The sequence below is a fragment of the Atractosteus spatula genome, chromosome 3 (assembly GCF_055471065.1).
Source record: "Atractosteus spatula isolate fAtrSpa1 chromosome 3, fAtrSpa1.hap1, whole genome shotgun sequence".
Lineage (NCBI taxonomy): Eukaryota > Metazoa > Chordata > Actinopteri > Semionotiformes > Lepisosteidae > Atractosteus > Atractosteus spatula.
Genome location: NC_142708.1, coordinates 72,739,930 through 72,756,685, shown reverse-complemented (window position 1 = coordinate 72,756,685; position 16,756 = coordinate 72,739,930). Strand labels below are relative to the sequence as shown.

General features: G+C 44.2%; 1 protein-coding gene across 1 annotated transcript in view; it reads right to left on the bottom strand.

The window, feature by feature from the left end:
• Positions 1-16,756, bottom strand: part of ltbp4 (latent transforming growth factor beta binding protein 4) — a 78,676-nt gene that overhangs the window by 45,366 nt on the left and 16,554 nt on the right. The window contains exons 8-11 of the mRNA XM_088911221.1: positions 15,476-15,646; positions 8,085-8,306; positions 3,720-4,003; positions 2,524-2,626 (exon numbers count right to left, since the gene is read on the bottom strand). Of these exons, the coding sequence (XP_088767347.1) occupies positions 2,524-2,626; positions 3,720-4,003; positions 8,085-8,306; positions 15,476-15,646 (780 nt within the window). The remainder of the gene's footprint in view (positions 1-2,523; positions 2,627-3,719; positions 4,004-8,084; positions 8,307-15,475; positions 15,647-16,756) is intronic.

The window sequence follows — 16,756 nt, the reverse complement described above, 5'->3', positions numbered from 1 at the left end:
ATAGACAAATATGGAAGAACCTGGAGTTCCAGCAGCCAGAAACTCCATCGGGCCCAGAGCAATAAATTGCTCAGAATTTATATTTAGAAACAGATATGTTTTGCACTGGAATTTGTTAAGAAATTAAGAGTTTTTTTTTAAACGGGTTCTCTGGTTTTATTCGCCTGACATGACTGGCTATTCATAGCAGAAAGTGGGGGTAGAGTGTGGCAGTGGGGCCCAGGAGCTCAGCGTCCAATTCTGGACCAAAACCCAGTCTGGAGCCTGCAGACTTCTGTTCCTTAAAAGGAGCCTGACCTGTTCAAGCATTAAGTCTAGGGAAAAGAAAAAGAAATGACCAGCATCCAGATACACTTATAATGGTGATCCTACCAATAACACCACAGGGTCTCGATGCTAAAAGGATCGCAGAAAGTTTTACTTATGATTACCCCTCTCACTTCGCAAGCAATTACGTACAGCTGGAAAGAAAGGCTAGCTTGTTTTTGCAATCTGTTATAGCCATTTAGAATTCAACTTTCAATCGGTCTTTAATCAAACATGCGAACTTGCTAAGCAAAGCAGTCTCCAGTCATGGTCTTCTCTTGCTGATATTTCCTTGAGGCCAGATTCACATGTCTGAGGTTCCACCTTGATTGAGATCAGTCAGAAGAGTTACTCCTCTGTGAAAATGTCCAGCAAACAAACAAACGAATAAGCTGATGACCGGACGTCAAACAACAGGAAGCTCCTTCATCCACACTGAAAGCTTGGGCCTTGACTGAGTGGGGTCTATCAAGCAGTGGCGTGGTCAGGGGTGTTGCAGAAATAAAACCGTTAGCACAAAATAACAAAACAGCTCAGAGCAGCAGATCAAAGGATCTAAAGATAGTACTCCCCATCGGCGGCTGAATAATTTCATTCTAGACTGGAAGGGCACTTAATATGCGTAGCACTATGCGGGGGGCGTGTCCAGTGTGGAGGCAGAGATCTGGTAAAAGGGCGACGCCCTGCCTTTGTAGTTCCAGCCTTGCTGGCTTCTAGATGATGAGCCACAGCTGGGCGGGTCCTATAAAGGCACACTGGACACCCCCCGAGGGGACGAGCAGGGCCGCCCCGGAAGGGGAAGTTTACACCGCCAGTCCCCAAAGGGATTGCATCCACATAAGGTGTTCTTTTTCTGCTCATTGTCTTTCCCTGTCCCGTCACACACTTTCACTGGGGCAGGCACACACACACTTCTTCACGCACTCAGTTCTTGTTTTAATCTTGCCTTTCGCGCCCTGCTCACCAGATTGGACCCTGTGAAATAGGGTCGGTCCAGTCTGGTCAGCGCTGTGCTAGCGGCTCTTTTTTTCCCCAGACTGGACCCCGTTAAGAGGGTAAGCCCAGCCTGGGGGTCACGAGGCACAGCGCTACACTTTCTTTTTGCTTTTTGTTTATTTTTCACCTCTTTTTGTGTTATTTCTGGTCCCTGCCAACCTCATACCGGTGCGTCCGTCTCCTCACCCGGGGAGCTGACATTTTAACGGTGCTCGCCGCGGCGCCTCCCGCTACACACTGTCGCAATGAAAATAACGGGTGGTTTCCACATTGAGAGAAAAAGTCATATGCATCAGTAGAATGCATCAGGAAAAGTGGACAGTTTCTGGCAGCGGTCTGAAGCAGTGAAGAGGCAATTTCTTCACTGCAGAGTGCCTCCCACACTACAAGCCTGTCAGTTAAGAATGTGTTACCTTGCGTTCCGCTATACTGTATATGCCTTCCGATATGCCGAAATGTGCCCTGAGGCCCGTGGCCATCAGACCGCTGTCACAGAGGGTCTGCAGCTAAAACAGCCGTCCTGCCCTTACGAGAGAGAAGCTGTGTGAGACAGCGCCTGCAGGAGCAGCTCGATGAAGCTGTCTTAATGAAGCAAGAGAGCACAGAAATTAATCCAGAAGAACAGCTCCCCACTTTGCTCCTGAAACGTCATACAGCTCAGTTCCTTGTCCCTTAGTGTCTTGCAAGTGAAAAACAAAAGTTTTCCGTTGCGGGATTCGAATGTAAAAAGGCTTCTTCTGGTGACTGCTGTGCAAAGGAGAAACAGACAGCACCATTCCAAAGTTCTCCAGTTAAAAAAAGAGAAAATGAAAAGCAATTGAACAAGGCAGAGGTGCGTTTGGTGGAAAACGCACGACCAAAAAAGGTGTTTTCAGTTTCTTTTTCTTACAGTTGCAGTTATGTGGAAGAGGAAACTCTTTTTGAAACTCTTGCCTGTTTCCCGAGACCGTTCCGCTAAAACATTAGGGGTGAGGTCCTCAAATTCATTAGGAAGGATTACTTTTCGATTGGGGAAAAGCATTTTTTTTTTCTCATTCGCCTCTCTCTCGTTCACAGCGTTTCCTGGCAATCATCCAAAGCTGTTCTTGAATTAAAAAAGGCAGTTTGGCCATTTAAAGAGACTATATCCCAGGACACAACGACCCCAGGAAGTGCAGTCAGGAGAGGAGTGTGTCATTACAACGGGGCTGTGCGGGAGGAGGAGAGGGAAAGGTTACCTACCTGAAAGGGTGGAACAGAGTATACACTCTGTAATCCCCCACGCCAGTCCAGCACCCCGGCAGCATGTCTCCTGGGACCTCAGGCCAGGGAGAGGGGAGCTACACTGAGGACCAAAAAGGGACAAAGAAAACCATGTTCACTTTCTTTCAGGGCGGTGAGATTAGAATACAACACAACATACAACACATCACATGTAGGAAACATGGCCGAATTTGTGCTGTGATCCACGAAGATGAGGAATTCAGCAGGCAATGCTCCTCCAGAGTGTGATCTAAGGAGTTAAAGGCAACAACACTTCTCTTGGCCGGTGCGTTGCTCTAGCTTAGCTTGGAATGTCCCTCCCCACTGCAGCTCCTCACAGTAAGCTTGCCGAAGCCTTTCCTGATGGGATTTTAGTTTGAAGCAGTTGACTGGAAAAGGCAGAGGCAGATCTACACAGAAAAGACAAGAGTGCAATCCAGAAAAAGCACAAAAGGATAGTAAACAGGGAAGAAATGAGGTAACAGGAAAGAGTAAGACGATACAAACTAATCTTTTTAAGTCTTGGCAAAAGCATGACTGTGGTATTCCTGCCGGGCCGGCATCCAGCGATGCTGAGCTCCTCGGCTCGGCCAAGCCACTCTCGGATTGATAATTAACGAGCTGGAAAGATCAAAATTAAATCCCTGTTTTGAAAAGGAAAATCCGCAGGGCCGTTGCCGCGCTCCACGATAGAGAGAGAAGCGTGTGCTGTGAGGGTGTGGATGACTAGTGGCGCAATCAAGCGCCCTTTTTTTGACCCCACAATGAATTATGTGTACGTGGGGTGCTCACAGAGTGACAGCTGTTTCGGAAGGGCCCTGTGTAAAGACAGCTGATGAGCATGAGGGAAAAGCAGCCAGCGCTTTCTTAAAACTCCTCCTGAGGATGAAATTGTTATCCTCTGTTGCCCTCACAGGTTGAGTGTACCAGCAGAGGGCTATCGGTTTCTCCTTTAACTAGTAATGTAGGCTCACGGCCACCAGAAACACAGGAGTAGCTGAGACAGTGGAGAAGAACCAGCAGCATCAGCCCCCATTCACCTTGTAGAGACCCAGCCCCCACAGAGTTTGGACTCGAGAGAGTTCAGTACAATGCGGATGTTTCCAAGGGGGCTTGATGGACCCTGGAGAAATCGGAGGGCAGTGGGAGACTGCACTGGACTGGACGCTCCTTACCTGACCGTTGCGCACCTCCCCGAAGCAGTACTTGAACCCCGAGGACTCGGTGTAGCTGGGGTCCCCGCGCACCGTCTGGGCTTGGACCCGCGGAGGGGGCGCCTCTGCTCTCTCGCCTGGAAGCAAGGTGTGTCTCCTGCCCGACAAGCCCCCTGTCCCCACGCCGGTATCAGCCTGCTGCTCCCCAGCCTCCTCCTGAACTCCCCTCACCCTCAGCACCTGGTGGATTTTGACGCTGGCTTCCGGAGGGTGTTGGACACGGACCGTCACCAGGGATGAACCTCCTTACAACGACAATAGTTACCATCAGTGTGACCACCTTGAAGCCTGATTTTATAAGCCAGAGGAGACCACTGGGATCTTCCAGAATCTAATCCAGCTGTTTGTTAAACTATGTACAGTACATCAACTTGCTAGGCTTGGGTAGGCTTCATCCCTCAGTCGATCAATTATGATCCTTGATAATGACTGATAAGTGCAAGAACGTAACGATTACAGCTGCTTCCCAGCTAGGTGAGAGTTTTGCTCTGTGTGCCTGAAAGTTAGAGACTGAGATTGGAAGGGGTTTGCTGAAACAAGCTCAGTGGAAAAGATCTTGCTAGCATTTGGTCCTGTGTCTGAAAGCAAGCCACACCAAACGTCCAGCTCTAAAAAAAAAAATCAAAAGTCGACCGTAACCAGAAAACTGATGAAAAATGAGTAGGCCTAACGCTTTAAAACATTCGCCGGGGCGGTGTTATTAAGAAAAGCAGTCTCTTTCTCTCATTTCCAAATTGTGGCCAAAGTTTTTGGCAGGTGGCTTTCCCTAAAGAGCAGCCAGCAGCTGCAGTGAATGGGACCACAACATCTGCATGGGGCTAAATCAATCTTGAAAGAAAAAAAAAATTCAATTGAACAAATAATTGTGGAACTGTGGCGGTCTTTTTCTGAGCCAGCGCTGTTCCTGTTAAGCGTGTGACCATGAGTTCATGTGTCCTCGATGGACTGCACCACATGAGCGTTAAGCAGTGAAAAGGGATGTGAGTGCTAGGATGTCATCTGGAAGAGGCACAACAGCTGAGCTCCTGGAAAGCCTGCTTTCGTCTCAGCGTTTGACATTTGTGGGGAGTGATTTCATGATACCACAAAAACTGGCCTTTGTGGCCCAGTGAAAAGTCTGTTTCATCCTGCAAACATTAAGGAACAAAGCCCTTTCCTTCACAACATCTTGTCTGGTTTCATTTTCCAGTCCAAAGATAAAACATTCACAATAACTCAGAACACAGTGTCAGGACAGACTGGATCTGGAGACCTTTCATCAAGACATTTCTCAGCTTATAATGTGTCACTCAAAACTGTTCTCCTTTTTCATATTCCCTCATCTTGGTACTGAAGCCATATAAAGTGGTACTGTGTGTCAGATGCTATAGTTTTAGATACATGTTAGATATATATGTCCAAAAAACTTTTTCATATGTAGAAAAATTCCCAAACTAACATATACGGACACACCTGGGTATTAACGGGGAAGTGATTAAAAAAATAAAAATAAAATGCACTTCTCTACACAAATACAAAACCTAACTATCCTGACATGTAGCTGAAGCTGATCATCTAGGATTCTTCAAGAAACAGAACAATACAAGAAATGAATTGATATTTAAACAACTAAATAAGCAGGATGACTCGAATTAACCCCACTTGTCTGTAACCTAAATCACATTCGATTATTCACAGGAACAAAGCTTTGTTGTTATTGAAGCACCAGTGCTTGTGAAAAAGTCCTCATCTCGGGTCCTATCTGTTCAAGAATTAACATGTTAAAAGCTTTTCCCACTTATTTTTCTGGTCTGAGCCCCACATCAGATAATGTGTGCCTCCCGTGTTTAAAAACCTCTACACTGCTAACTGAGTATGAGCTCAGGCCCTTTGGAACCCCTGTCCAGGTTGTTTCCCAAAATTTATGACCCTCTCATTCACTCCATTAATGACCTCCTTAAATATTTCACACCGTCTAGCTGGTTCGGTGTGACAGAGTAATAGTTCCCCCTTGTTTGGGCCGCTGCATGAAGGAACAAAGGTTCCCTTTGTGCACAGCCATGGGAAGTGGCATTTTGAAATTACCTGCAAGCTTCACTGTTTGGATTAAAAACACACACAAGACCTGCATGACCTCCAGGTTCTCTACAAAAGTGATATTTGAGCCTTGAGGCACATCAGGTTGCCATGTAAAGTTTCTGCAACCCACAGTGAACTGAGAGTACATGACTTCTCCCTGGACGGGATGCAGGACCACTACAGCGCTATCCCCAGTGATGTTGGTACCTCTTTTTATAGCTGCACGACCTGGAGAAATTGAGGTAAAGTGCAATACACCATGTTCACAACTCAGACTCTGTTGAGAGCTGAGTTTCCAGAGCCCTAACCTCTATTCACTGCTGTCCCAGACAGCAAGCATCTGTTTCAAGGGAGGCAAAAGATAACATTCATCACACAACCCCCAAAGGGAAGAATCTAACAGATTATCTTCTGTAGCACAATCATTGTCTAAACTCAACATGACATATTGCTGTAGCAAATAAGAACCTTATTTATGATGAAATACCTAAAGCCACAGCTCACATGTGCCCTAATGGGGCTAAAAGGAAGTGTACTGCAAATCAAATTCCATTCATGCGTCATTTCATTTTAAAAACCACACAGGACTTAGGGAATTTATAGTTTAGAAAATATCATTCTCTCGAGAGGGAAACACTTTTTAGGCAAAAGGCAAATCAACAGCTTAATGTTGAGTTAGCATATGATTTGTTTTCTGCCAAGTGTTGCACACATAATGAAAGTCATTTAGGGCTGCTCATTTTAATATGACAGGGCTTGGATTGTAGTAAGTCAGAAGCTGTAAAGGAAAATGTAGCTTGATGTCCTTCTCTAGCTACAAAAAAAGAGTCAGATTACAATTTACAAAATATAATGCGCATTGCTGGTGACATTTAGAAGTTGGAAGTAAACATCATGAACTCTGGTGTTTATTCGATGACCAATAGCTTGACAAGCTGTTTAGATATTTTACTGCCATTAACATTTGGCTGTGCTTACACATTCCCTTTGAAAAACACTGGCGGTAGACTAAGTACTTGTATAATCGCAGTCATGGTCCATACCCTGTCTATATTTAAATAATCTGGGGACCTTTTTATTACCCTTTGTAAGGAGACAGCATCTTAAAGAGCCTGTGTTTGAATTCTTATGACAGTAACTGAGGGCTCATCAGGCTAAACGAAGGAGTGATTTTAAGAACAACAATTATTTAGATTTTGCTTTAAAAAGTAAAAAGGACTTCTCTTCCACTGCATTGCTATTTTTTTTTACAAGTACACAAAATGTATACAGAAATTTCTTTGACCATTCTTGTGTCTGAGAGGGGAGCGCAGACCAAATTCTCTGGGACAGTAAGACATTGTTTATGCCGATACCCCCAAATCAAAAACTGGGTGCAGCCTGTCACTTGAAACTCTGAAAGTCCAGACCCCCACATTTTTGGCACTTTGTTCAAAAAGTCTCTTACCTGCATACTTAAGGTCATAAAGTTCAACAGAGGTCCATTTTAAGCATAAAAGGACTATCTTTGTTTTTGATCATACAGATAAAGGTTTTGCTTGTGGCGTGTGGATCGAGGGGAATCTTGAAGACAACAGGAAACACAGCAGCAGGCTACAAGCTTAAAGTGCTCATTTAGAGTTATAATTTCACATGTGTGTAAAGCTGCCCCCTTCTTTTTTCAGCTGCGTCCTTCTTGACATGGACCGGGAGATTGGTAGCTGCTCTCTTTTTCTGAAGGGGGCCAAACGTTTACTTCCAAAGGACATCAGCATTTAGTACAAGAGAGCAATCCACAAACGATCTACTACAAGGCAAACATATGGTTATTGATACCACAAAAGATGCATCATATGAGCTGTAGAGAAGGAATATGGTGGCATTTAGCCTTTGTAAGAGGAAGGGACTAAATTTACCTGGAAAACTGATAGTTTAATAAATATTTCACACCATCTCCTCTTCTGTAACATCTAGATAATTATTTGTTTAGCTTCTGCTGCATTCTAAAAAAAATGCATTTTAGAGATCCCTTAAAATTGCATGTGTGTCAACCAGATAGGGAAATTATTGAAAGATGCAGATTTGTAGCACAAAGTGCCCAATCATTGGGTTTATGATCACTGTGCAACCCGTGAGTCCTCGCCACCAGTGGTTTTTCCTGTAACTGTAAGGAACTTTTCCTCATACACTAATTTATTTAGCAGTAACCACAATAAGAAAAAGGTGGTAATTCAATACCAAAACATGCTGATGACTAAAAATATCGCCATGAACAGTGAAGACACTCACCACTTTGCAGCGATTGGTGGTTTTGCAGGGGGAGAGTGTACTCTGACTCAGTCAGCCTCTGCTGATTGGACGAGAGGGCAGCGGCTGGGGGCAGCTTCCCAATTTCATTGGTGGAGGAGCGAACAGGGATGTGGCAGAACTTTCCCGTGAAGGTTGGGGGACAGAGGCAGCGGTCCTTTTGTATGCACACCCCTCCGTTCTGGCACAGCAGAGGGCAGAGAACTGCAAAAGATCACAAAAGGGGGATTTAATCTTCTAATGAAAAAAATCCCTCAGGGCCCCAGATTCTTCTTTTCTGAAGTCATAGTAAAACAAGGAAACCTACAGCATCAAGGAGATCAATTTGAGAAAGTAAAGTTCTACATGTGCACCTTTTTAAGACCTGATGCCAATGGTAAAACACATGGTTCTCATCTACACATTCACATTCACAATTTGGAGGTGATTAAGGGAGGTATGGGGTGGGGCGGGGGGGGGCTGTAAAATCCATATTGTCACTGAAGCAAAACCAAAAACACGAGGTTAAAAAGAGATCGTACTGACCTGACCCGTAAGAAAACACATAAGAAATCTGAATGAAAGAAGTGTGCGACACAGGAGGAAAGAGGTGCCAGATCTATCGCACAAGATAAGGGCTGAGCATTCTGGCATCTAGACTACCCCAGCTGTGCATCAGAGGGCTTCAGGGGACAGAGCGCGACAACGGAAGGAAGAAAATGGAGCATGGGACGAGACGGAATCTCGAAACGTTCGTTGCTCTCTGTTATTATGTTCTCAATGAAGAATTCACAGCACATTTTTTAAAATATGATGTCATTCTTACTGAATGCCAGGGTTAAATATAACCTATCAGTTATCAGTGGGAAGAATAGGGTGCCTGGAAATCGGAGGTGCACACCAGCATACTAACCTCACTTGTTAGCCTTACGGATGTAACAGAAGGTGTATTTCCAAGAAATTCTTTATTTCTTGGCATGATGCATTTGATCACATGCCGAGCAGAACATATCAACACAGATTACAATCCAGTTTTTCATTTCAGTTTGGTCTTAAGCAAGGCCTGAGAAATCTAACAGAACCACCAAACAGACAGTTACTGTTTACTGATTAGGCTGACACATCTGTATAAAATCTGTCTGCACATTCAGTCTTCCCAGCACCTCTCGCATCCCGATCAGTCGATCTGATCTGCGTACCCTCATCGGACAGGAAACTCAGGGAAAGTGCCTTTTGTCTGTCGAGACATAAAAGAATGGGAACAGCCCCTACTGTCTGTTACAACTGGCACTGTGCATACAGTTACAAGTACGCACACGGTTCTGCTGTTGTAAGTAGAATGAACAACTGGCAATGAGCATACGTTAGAATGTACAGTACAACAGACCATGTGACTCTTGAGATTGATTTTTTCCATTACCGAATCGAATTTTCCAGCCTCTCAAAATCAATCCCCCACCCCTTCACCCCCTTTCTCCCCTAACACACACACACACAAAATTAAAACTAATAATTGGAAAATCTGATCTCATTTACTTTCTTCAGCTCAATTTTTCAGAGTGGGCAGCCCAGGGGGGGCTGCAATATATCTTCCTCTGTCTCACGGCAGGGGGGTCGGTAAAGGGAACTTGCTTTGCCAATACTGGACAGCAACGCGCATACTTTTTTGTTTTCTTTCCTAGAAGAAAGCAGGCAAAAAAAAAAGGCTAAATCTGTGTGTTTCTGTGTGTGCTGTGGGTCACAAGCCAGTTTTCTGATGGGAATTCTGCGCAAGGGCTCTGCGGCTTCTCCGAATGCTACAACCCAGGGATTTTCCTAAGCTTTAACCCTTCAGTAAACTATACAGAGGAAATACAAAGAAAACAAGCAGTACAAAACCAAATAACCCTTACTGCTACCTCAATAAACATCTACCTCCTTGTGAGGCTTACTCTGGCTTCCCAAAAGATATCCCCTACGGTGAGAATCCTTGGATCTTGTATCTTGAATCCATACCTTGCACAGAGAACAGCAGAGGATAGGATGCAGTATACAGTAGATGGCTCACTGTGTAAATGGAGCCTTATCATGACTTAATTTCAATTTTTTCATACTGCAGCAATGAAAGGATCCAAATTAAAGCACAGACAAGGAGGAGCACCAAGAAGAAGATACAGTTAAAGAAACGGTGGACAATATTAGACAACGATGAATTTCTACTTTACGTTTTATAGACCTCCATGTATATATCAACTTGTATGAATCTGTGTATCCGGATATAGTATAGAGATACACAGACAAATACGGGCTTTCATCTAACAGTACAGTGCACCTCCCTGGAAATACTTCCATAGCATCTAAACCTTTGCGCCGTCACTTGTTTGCAAACAGGATCAAAAACCAGGTCTTTACAGGACAGGAGTGCACATATACGTGCACAATGAATACAAATGTACAATTCTACAGAAATTTCATTATAAGTCCACGGAGAAAGACGAGGGACATCAGCTATGGATCATACTAGTAGTGGGATGAATCAATTTTTTTTCTTTCATTAATTCTTCACTGGACCACAGTACCCAGGTTTTTCAAAATCCAAATGTGGAAAAATGCCCATAAAACCTCCAGGACTGGCTCTACTAGGAAAGGCGCTTGTTCAAAGTACTTGTTGACTTGGGCTCAGATGTTTGGACCTTAATCATACCAATTGGCAGCTACGAGCAGGATTTCCCACTCGTGACACACGATTAGCAGAGCTCCCCTGGTCCAGGATGGGGTTCAGTTGAACAGTGTTGTCTTGTTTTTCAGCACATACAGTGTAAATGACTCCTGTGACCTGCAGAGCACCTGTGAGCTTGTATTGACCTCAGAGAGAGATGTGCTCCTCCTCCAGTTAGCAGAGTTGCGACTTTGGCACATAGGTGTGTCAGAGGTGCACGTTTGACTACAAATCTGTCAGGATTGTAATCCTTCAGGAACCAGGACTGGGCATCACCAACATTCAATCTTCTAAACCAAAGTGAAAATGCAGAAATACTAAACTAGAGAGCCGGACAATAAGCTTAGTGCACAAAGCTGCTTTTTACCTCTTTATGTTTATTTAAGATAAGACAAAAATCCCAGTGAAAAAGCTAAACTCTCTGTAATTTAGCATGAAGGTAGACATGACTGAATGGTTTAATCCTGGCTTTTATTGACTGTCTCAGCCACGTGATTCAGTTAAGGGAATCGTTGCTCAACACTGTCAAGAACAACCCTTATAAAATGCAGTGAATTGAAGGAAATCACAGTACAAACACAATAAAGCACAGACTGTGAGCTGCAGGAGATTTGCAGGTTATTTTATCCTCACAAAGGAAAAGCAATTGAGAAGGAGAGATGGCCAGGGGGCTCATTTGTCTGCCCAGAGCATAATGTGTTTGTGGAACAAATTAAGGATGCATGTCTCAAAAGTGCAACACGGGAATTATTTACAAGACCGTGGAGGTTAGGATATGACTTCCAATTCTGTGAGGAGCCTTTACAATTGCCCTCATTAAACATCTTAACCTTTTCTGGAGCTCATCTGTCTTTGTGGACTGGAGCTGAAAGTTGTCCAAGATCTACATGGATCAATCATTTTTAGTGGTTCTGCCCTTCCTCTGGGAGAGCTTGGATGGGTTTTCTGTTGAAGGGGCTTTTCAGGACCAATGTTTTGGCTTCCTGTCGATCCAGAAATGCCAGGGAAACTCCATTTCCAAACCTTATCCGTGCCAGGGAAGTCTGATTATTTTTGTCTGAAAGACCTTCATTGATCTATAGCAGGCTAATGTACTTCATCTACCTAGCCTCTTCGAGAAGAATTATTCCAATTTGAGGAAGGGGCAGAAAGCTGCTTTAGACCTGGGCACATTTAGATCTGTCTGGTTAAGCTAATAATTAAATAATTATTAGCATCAAGCAGGCATTACACTGGTAGTGCAGTAGTTTCTCTTTCAAAGAAGGGAGGTCCACAGTGCATGGCAGGCTAACCCGCCAACTAATACAGCTAAGTAATCAGGATACAGACCTGCATTAACACCTGGTAAGAGGTTCAAGGCCATAGTTACTGTTTCACACACCACCCTGCTAGAGTGAACTACTAGAGCCAGGATTCAAAATGTTAGTGCTTGAACTGAAACGTAAGATAAAGACCCCAAAGTAAAGTTTTCTGAATGGATGCATTCTTAATCCTTAAAAGTTTTAGTCCTTTTTGGGGAGGGAGGAGACAAAAAAAGCAATGTCACATGCACCTGGGAGGCTCGAATGCAGCACGACCTCCTTCGATCCTCCACTGGTGGGCACAGCTATAGGAGCCAGGATGTCCTTTCGTCACCTTGCGTTACTTGTACTGCACAGTTGCAAAATTCCCCCAACCTCCGGAATCATCCTCCGGCTCCCACTCCCATACAAACTCCTGTCTGCCATCAGAGATTCGGTTTACAGCACTGTAAACCTCACGCTGCTCTTGATAAAGGCAGGTGCCAATAAAGTGTGCACTGGGCTGATATTAACACAGATCAAGCATTTACTAGCCTCCTGAATTTACTATGAAATACAAGGGCCAATATAAAAAAGAGATCCAAACATATGTTTTCTTTCCTTTAATCTCCTTGAAATGAACTCTGCCTATCTAGGCTTTAGGCTTCAGTTATATGCAATCCCTGGTCTTGTATGCACATTCTGCTCAGGAAAGCAGACAACCAAGGACTAAACACTGCGAAAGTAAATCATGCAAACCTGTTTTCGAACCCTGAGCTTCGGGAGAAAGCAAAGAAAAAAACAAGCAGCTTTCTATAGTTGCAAAGACAGAGAGTGGTGATTACACTGGAGGAGTGTAATTTCACACATTCTCTGGGCATGTGTCGAGAGGCTTGGCTGAAAACAGTTGTGCTTCAGAAAAAAAAAATAGCTGAAAATGAAAGACACATGCACTTAGCTTCCTATCCACATGTAATCAGTCATTTTGGCAAAGGCTTGAACAGCTTGATTAAATTAAATAAAAAAGTGTGTTTTTTAACCCTTCTAAACCTGCCACACACTCAAACACAACTGCTGAAACATGGACTGTTTTACTGTGCATGTTCCCTGCGAGAGGTAGTGCAATCTCATTAAACATTCACCACTATAAATCACATTAAAACAGGCTGAAAATGACTACCGCTTATGCTAAATGACAGTGACGTGTGCTGCTAATTGAGAAGAAAATGAAGTGCAAATTGACCAATTATAAGTCATTACTGTTGCACAGTAACATTCCAACTGTATGCCTAAATGTTGCTCTGGCTCTGAGCCCCTTTTCTGGAAACGTGACTCCCAGCTATATTTAGCAAGCGAAGATCAAGTGTTAAAGAAGGCACTTGCAGTAACAAGTGAGTGCAGACTGATGTAAAAAATGGGCAAAGAGGAGGGGAAAGAGCTTTGAACAGAAACAGAGAAGCTACTGTTTTAGCACGAGGAATTTCACAGGCATACAGTGTGTCAAAAAGAGCATAGGAATATGGTTGCCGACGATTAAAAGCATGTTGTGCAAATTGGTGTTTGTATGGTGTAATGATCTTTAAAACTAATACAGAGAAAACAACTTCTCATTGACAGCTACTACTGTGATTCCTATCTTGCACTAAATTCAAACACATCTTTCTTGCCCCAGTAAACTGATGAGATGTCTCGCCAAAGGGCACAGCCAGACATTCTCAAGTTAAACCGTTCGTAACTTTGAACCCACCAACATGACACCTTGAGAAAACGCAGACACATACAGTACGCCAACACGTTGCTCAATTGTTTCGTCTTTGTTGTTATACCCCCAAACTTGGGTGATAAAAAAGACATTTGTTCCAAAATTAATCTCTTCTGATTTTCTGCGCTATATTTAATTCTGGCACTACAGAACTCATTTTCACATGTTCTCAAGGTCAATTTGACTACTGAGAGCCTAACAAGCAAATTTAGTTACTGGCATGTCCACAATGAAGTTGTAAGGTGATCTTTTGTGTTTTAGACCGCCAGATAAAAGCCACTAATCCATTTTTAATCCAAGCCGAGAAACGGGTATTAAGAATGGATAACCGCAAGGTCAAATTCTTTGGGTGATTTTGATTTCGCCCGCGAGAGTGTTACTAATCAAGTTACAGGCGCTGTCCGTTCCTGTTGGAGCTGCGCTACCTTGAAATGCCACTGGCACATCCTTTCCCAGGCACAGGAAAATAAGACAAGACATATTATGAGGCCTCTGACACTTTAACTCCTCTCTACTTTGGGTAGATGTGCCATGATTAACACTTTCAAGAAAGTAACATGACAGGATTAACGACAATGGGGAAAGCTTGGCAAACGTCATTACAGTATGACCCAGTGAAAAAGTCCAAATGAGTAAGGAGAAAGCAGATGAAAAGAAGGTATTTTAAAAACATGCCACAAGCTTCTAAGAGACTGAATTCCTGGATTAACAGTTAGTTCCCTCCTTAAAAGGAGCCTACTTTATCCATAACCAGCATTTGAAATCTAAACAAGAATTCAAGGAATACTACCACAGGGCAGGTAGACAAATAAACTAGATGTTTGGGTCACAGCATCCTCAAAGTAGCACGTGTGAGTTTCAAGTAGGGTCTCAAACAAAACAGCACGAGTCAGCATGTGCTTTTTAGCAAATAGTTCTCAGAAGGAGTAAAAATGTCCTGGTTTACTGTTTAACACATAGCTGGTTTGCTCATTCCTACTGTGATTCAGGATCCAGTCTCTGGCTGAAGCATCTCACTGCCCTCTTCCCTGCTGGACTGAGCAGTCTTGTACAGAAACAGACCGATGGTTCTGAACTGACACCTTACTGCCGGCAGCCACTTGAAAAATTCAGTCTCTGAAGCAGATAAAGGTTTGCAACGAGACGTCTATTGTTGAAACAAGCACAACTGCACATCCTTCAGCTGCCTATAATTCAAAAGCCATCTGCCCTGCACTCTTAAAAAAAAAAGAGACACCCGCTACTTTGAAAAGACAGCTTCATAATGATCTCAGGATAATAGGGAGAAAAACAAAACAGGACTTTTGAAACAAACGTCCGCCAGCCTTGTGGTTTTCCACCTCTCGCCCGTAAGCCTTTACCGAGAGCCAACATAACTTCCAGGAAAAACTTAAAGCCCAGCTGGCACGCCTTGCGCAGGACCGCGGACTACGACTCCTGGAAGAGGGCAGGGGGGGGAATTCGCTCACATCTTTTTAGATGCAATTCCCCCGTGCGACTTAACTCGAGGCAGCTGGGAGAAAGCGCTACAGAAATGGCCCGAACACGCAGGTTAGAACTGATGTGAGACAGCAGAGACTCTAGAATCCTTGGATTTTGATGCTGCACAAAGAAAGCGAGAGAGAGAGGCGGGAAAAAAGGTGAGAGAACTCACAGACTCGGAAGCCCGATCCTGGTTCTGGCCGGCCGTGGCTGGTGCTGTACAGGGTGGTGATGTTACCCCGTTCGCAGAAATTGGTGCAGTGGCCCTGGGTGCAGCGGACTTTGCAGATGGTGGGGGTGAAGAGGACCTTTATCCTCTCGCCTCCTGCGCTCTGGGCGTCCGCTGGGTGGGGAAACACAACCGAGAAGTAAAGGAGAGGCAGCAGCCCGAGCAGGACCATGTCTGTGCGTTAGAGTTTCATCCCCCGAGGAGAGAGGAGAGAGGAACGCAGGAGTGGAAGGAGGGAGGAAAAAAAAAAAAGGAAAAGGCAAGCCCAGACGGCGATGCTACCCTCGGCTCCGGTCTCTTAACTCTTTTACGTTCTCACCCTGAAACACTCTGCTTGGCCAAAAAAAACCTGACGCTCCCCCCCCTTTTCCCAAAGTTCATTACCCCCCCCCCCTAAAAAAAGGAGAGGCAAACAAAAAAAGGAAAAAGGTTCACAATCCTGCTTGGAAACGAATGGCTGTCCACTTAATTGGAAGCAGTGTAAGAAGCGTGCTCTGGGCTGGTCTCCAAACACAATGTTTATAAGGGATCCAATCCATCACACAGCGCAGTTAACTCTTGACTGCAGCCCGCCTGCCTGCAACACTGCACTACGAAATCTCTCCCTGGTGCTGCAGCACAGTTTGGTTTTTCTTTTACATCACCCAGAACTTGTAACAGTGGAGCTGTGAAATGCACGGAGGTGTCAGTGAGGACCAAAGACTAGAATCAGGCTTCCAAGCTCAGGGGCTTTAAGCATATAAGCAGACACCCAGGGACAAACAGCTCCACTCTGATAAGCCACTTCAGCTTGCAGTTTCTTCCCTCCTGTACAAGTACAGACACAAAATTGAAATTCTCTTACAAATCGTCTGTTCTCAGGACCCTCCTGGCACACCTTGTACAGTACCAGAATGATGTCATCCAAATACGAATACAAAGAAAGAACAAAGATAAATCTCGCAGAAACTTTCTTGAACATAGCAAATAACTATATCATTTTTGTTGGGTTTTTTTTCAATTTGTGGTTTGAATCCAGGTTTACAGAAAGGATTTTGCATTTTCCACCATGGAAGAAAAGTCCAAAACAAACAGGAAACCGCTTCATGTGAAGTTGTCGTATCTGCACAGGGGGAAGCCTCTTGCAAGAACTGTCTGTTGAAAGCAACCATTCTTGATGTAAGAAGCACAATCCCCATCATACGTGGCTGATGAAACTCTCTGACCGGCTCAAACCCCAGAGCA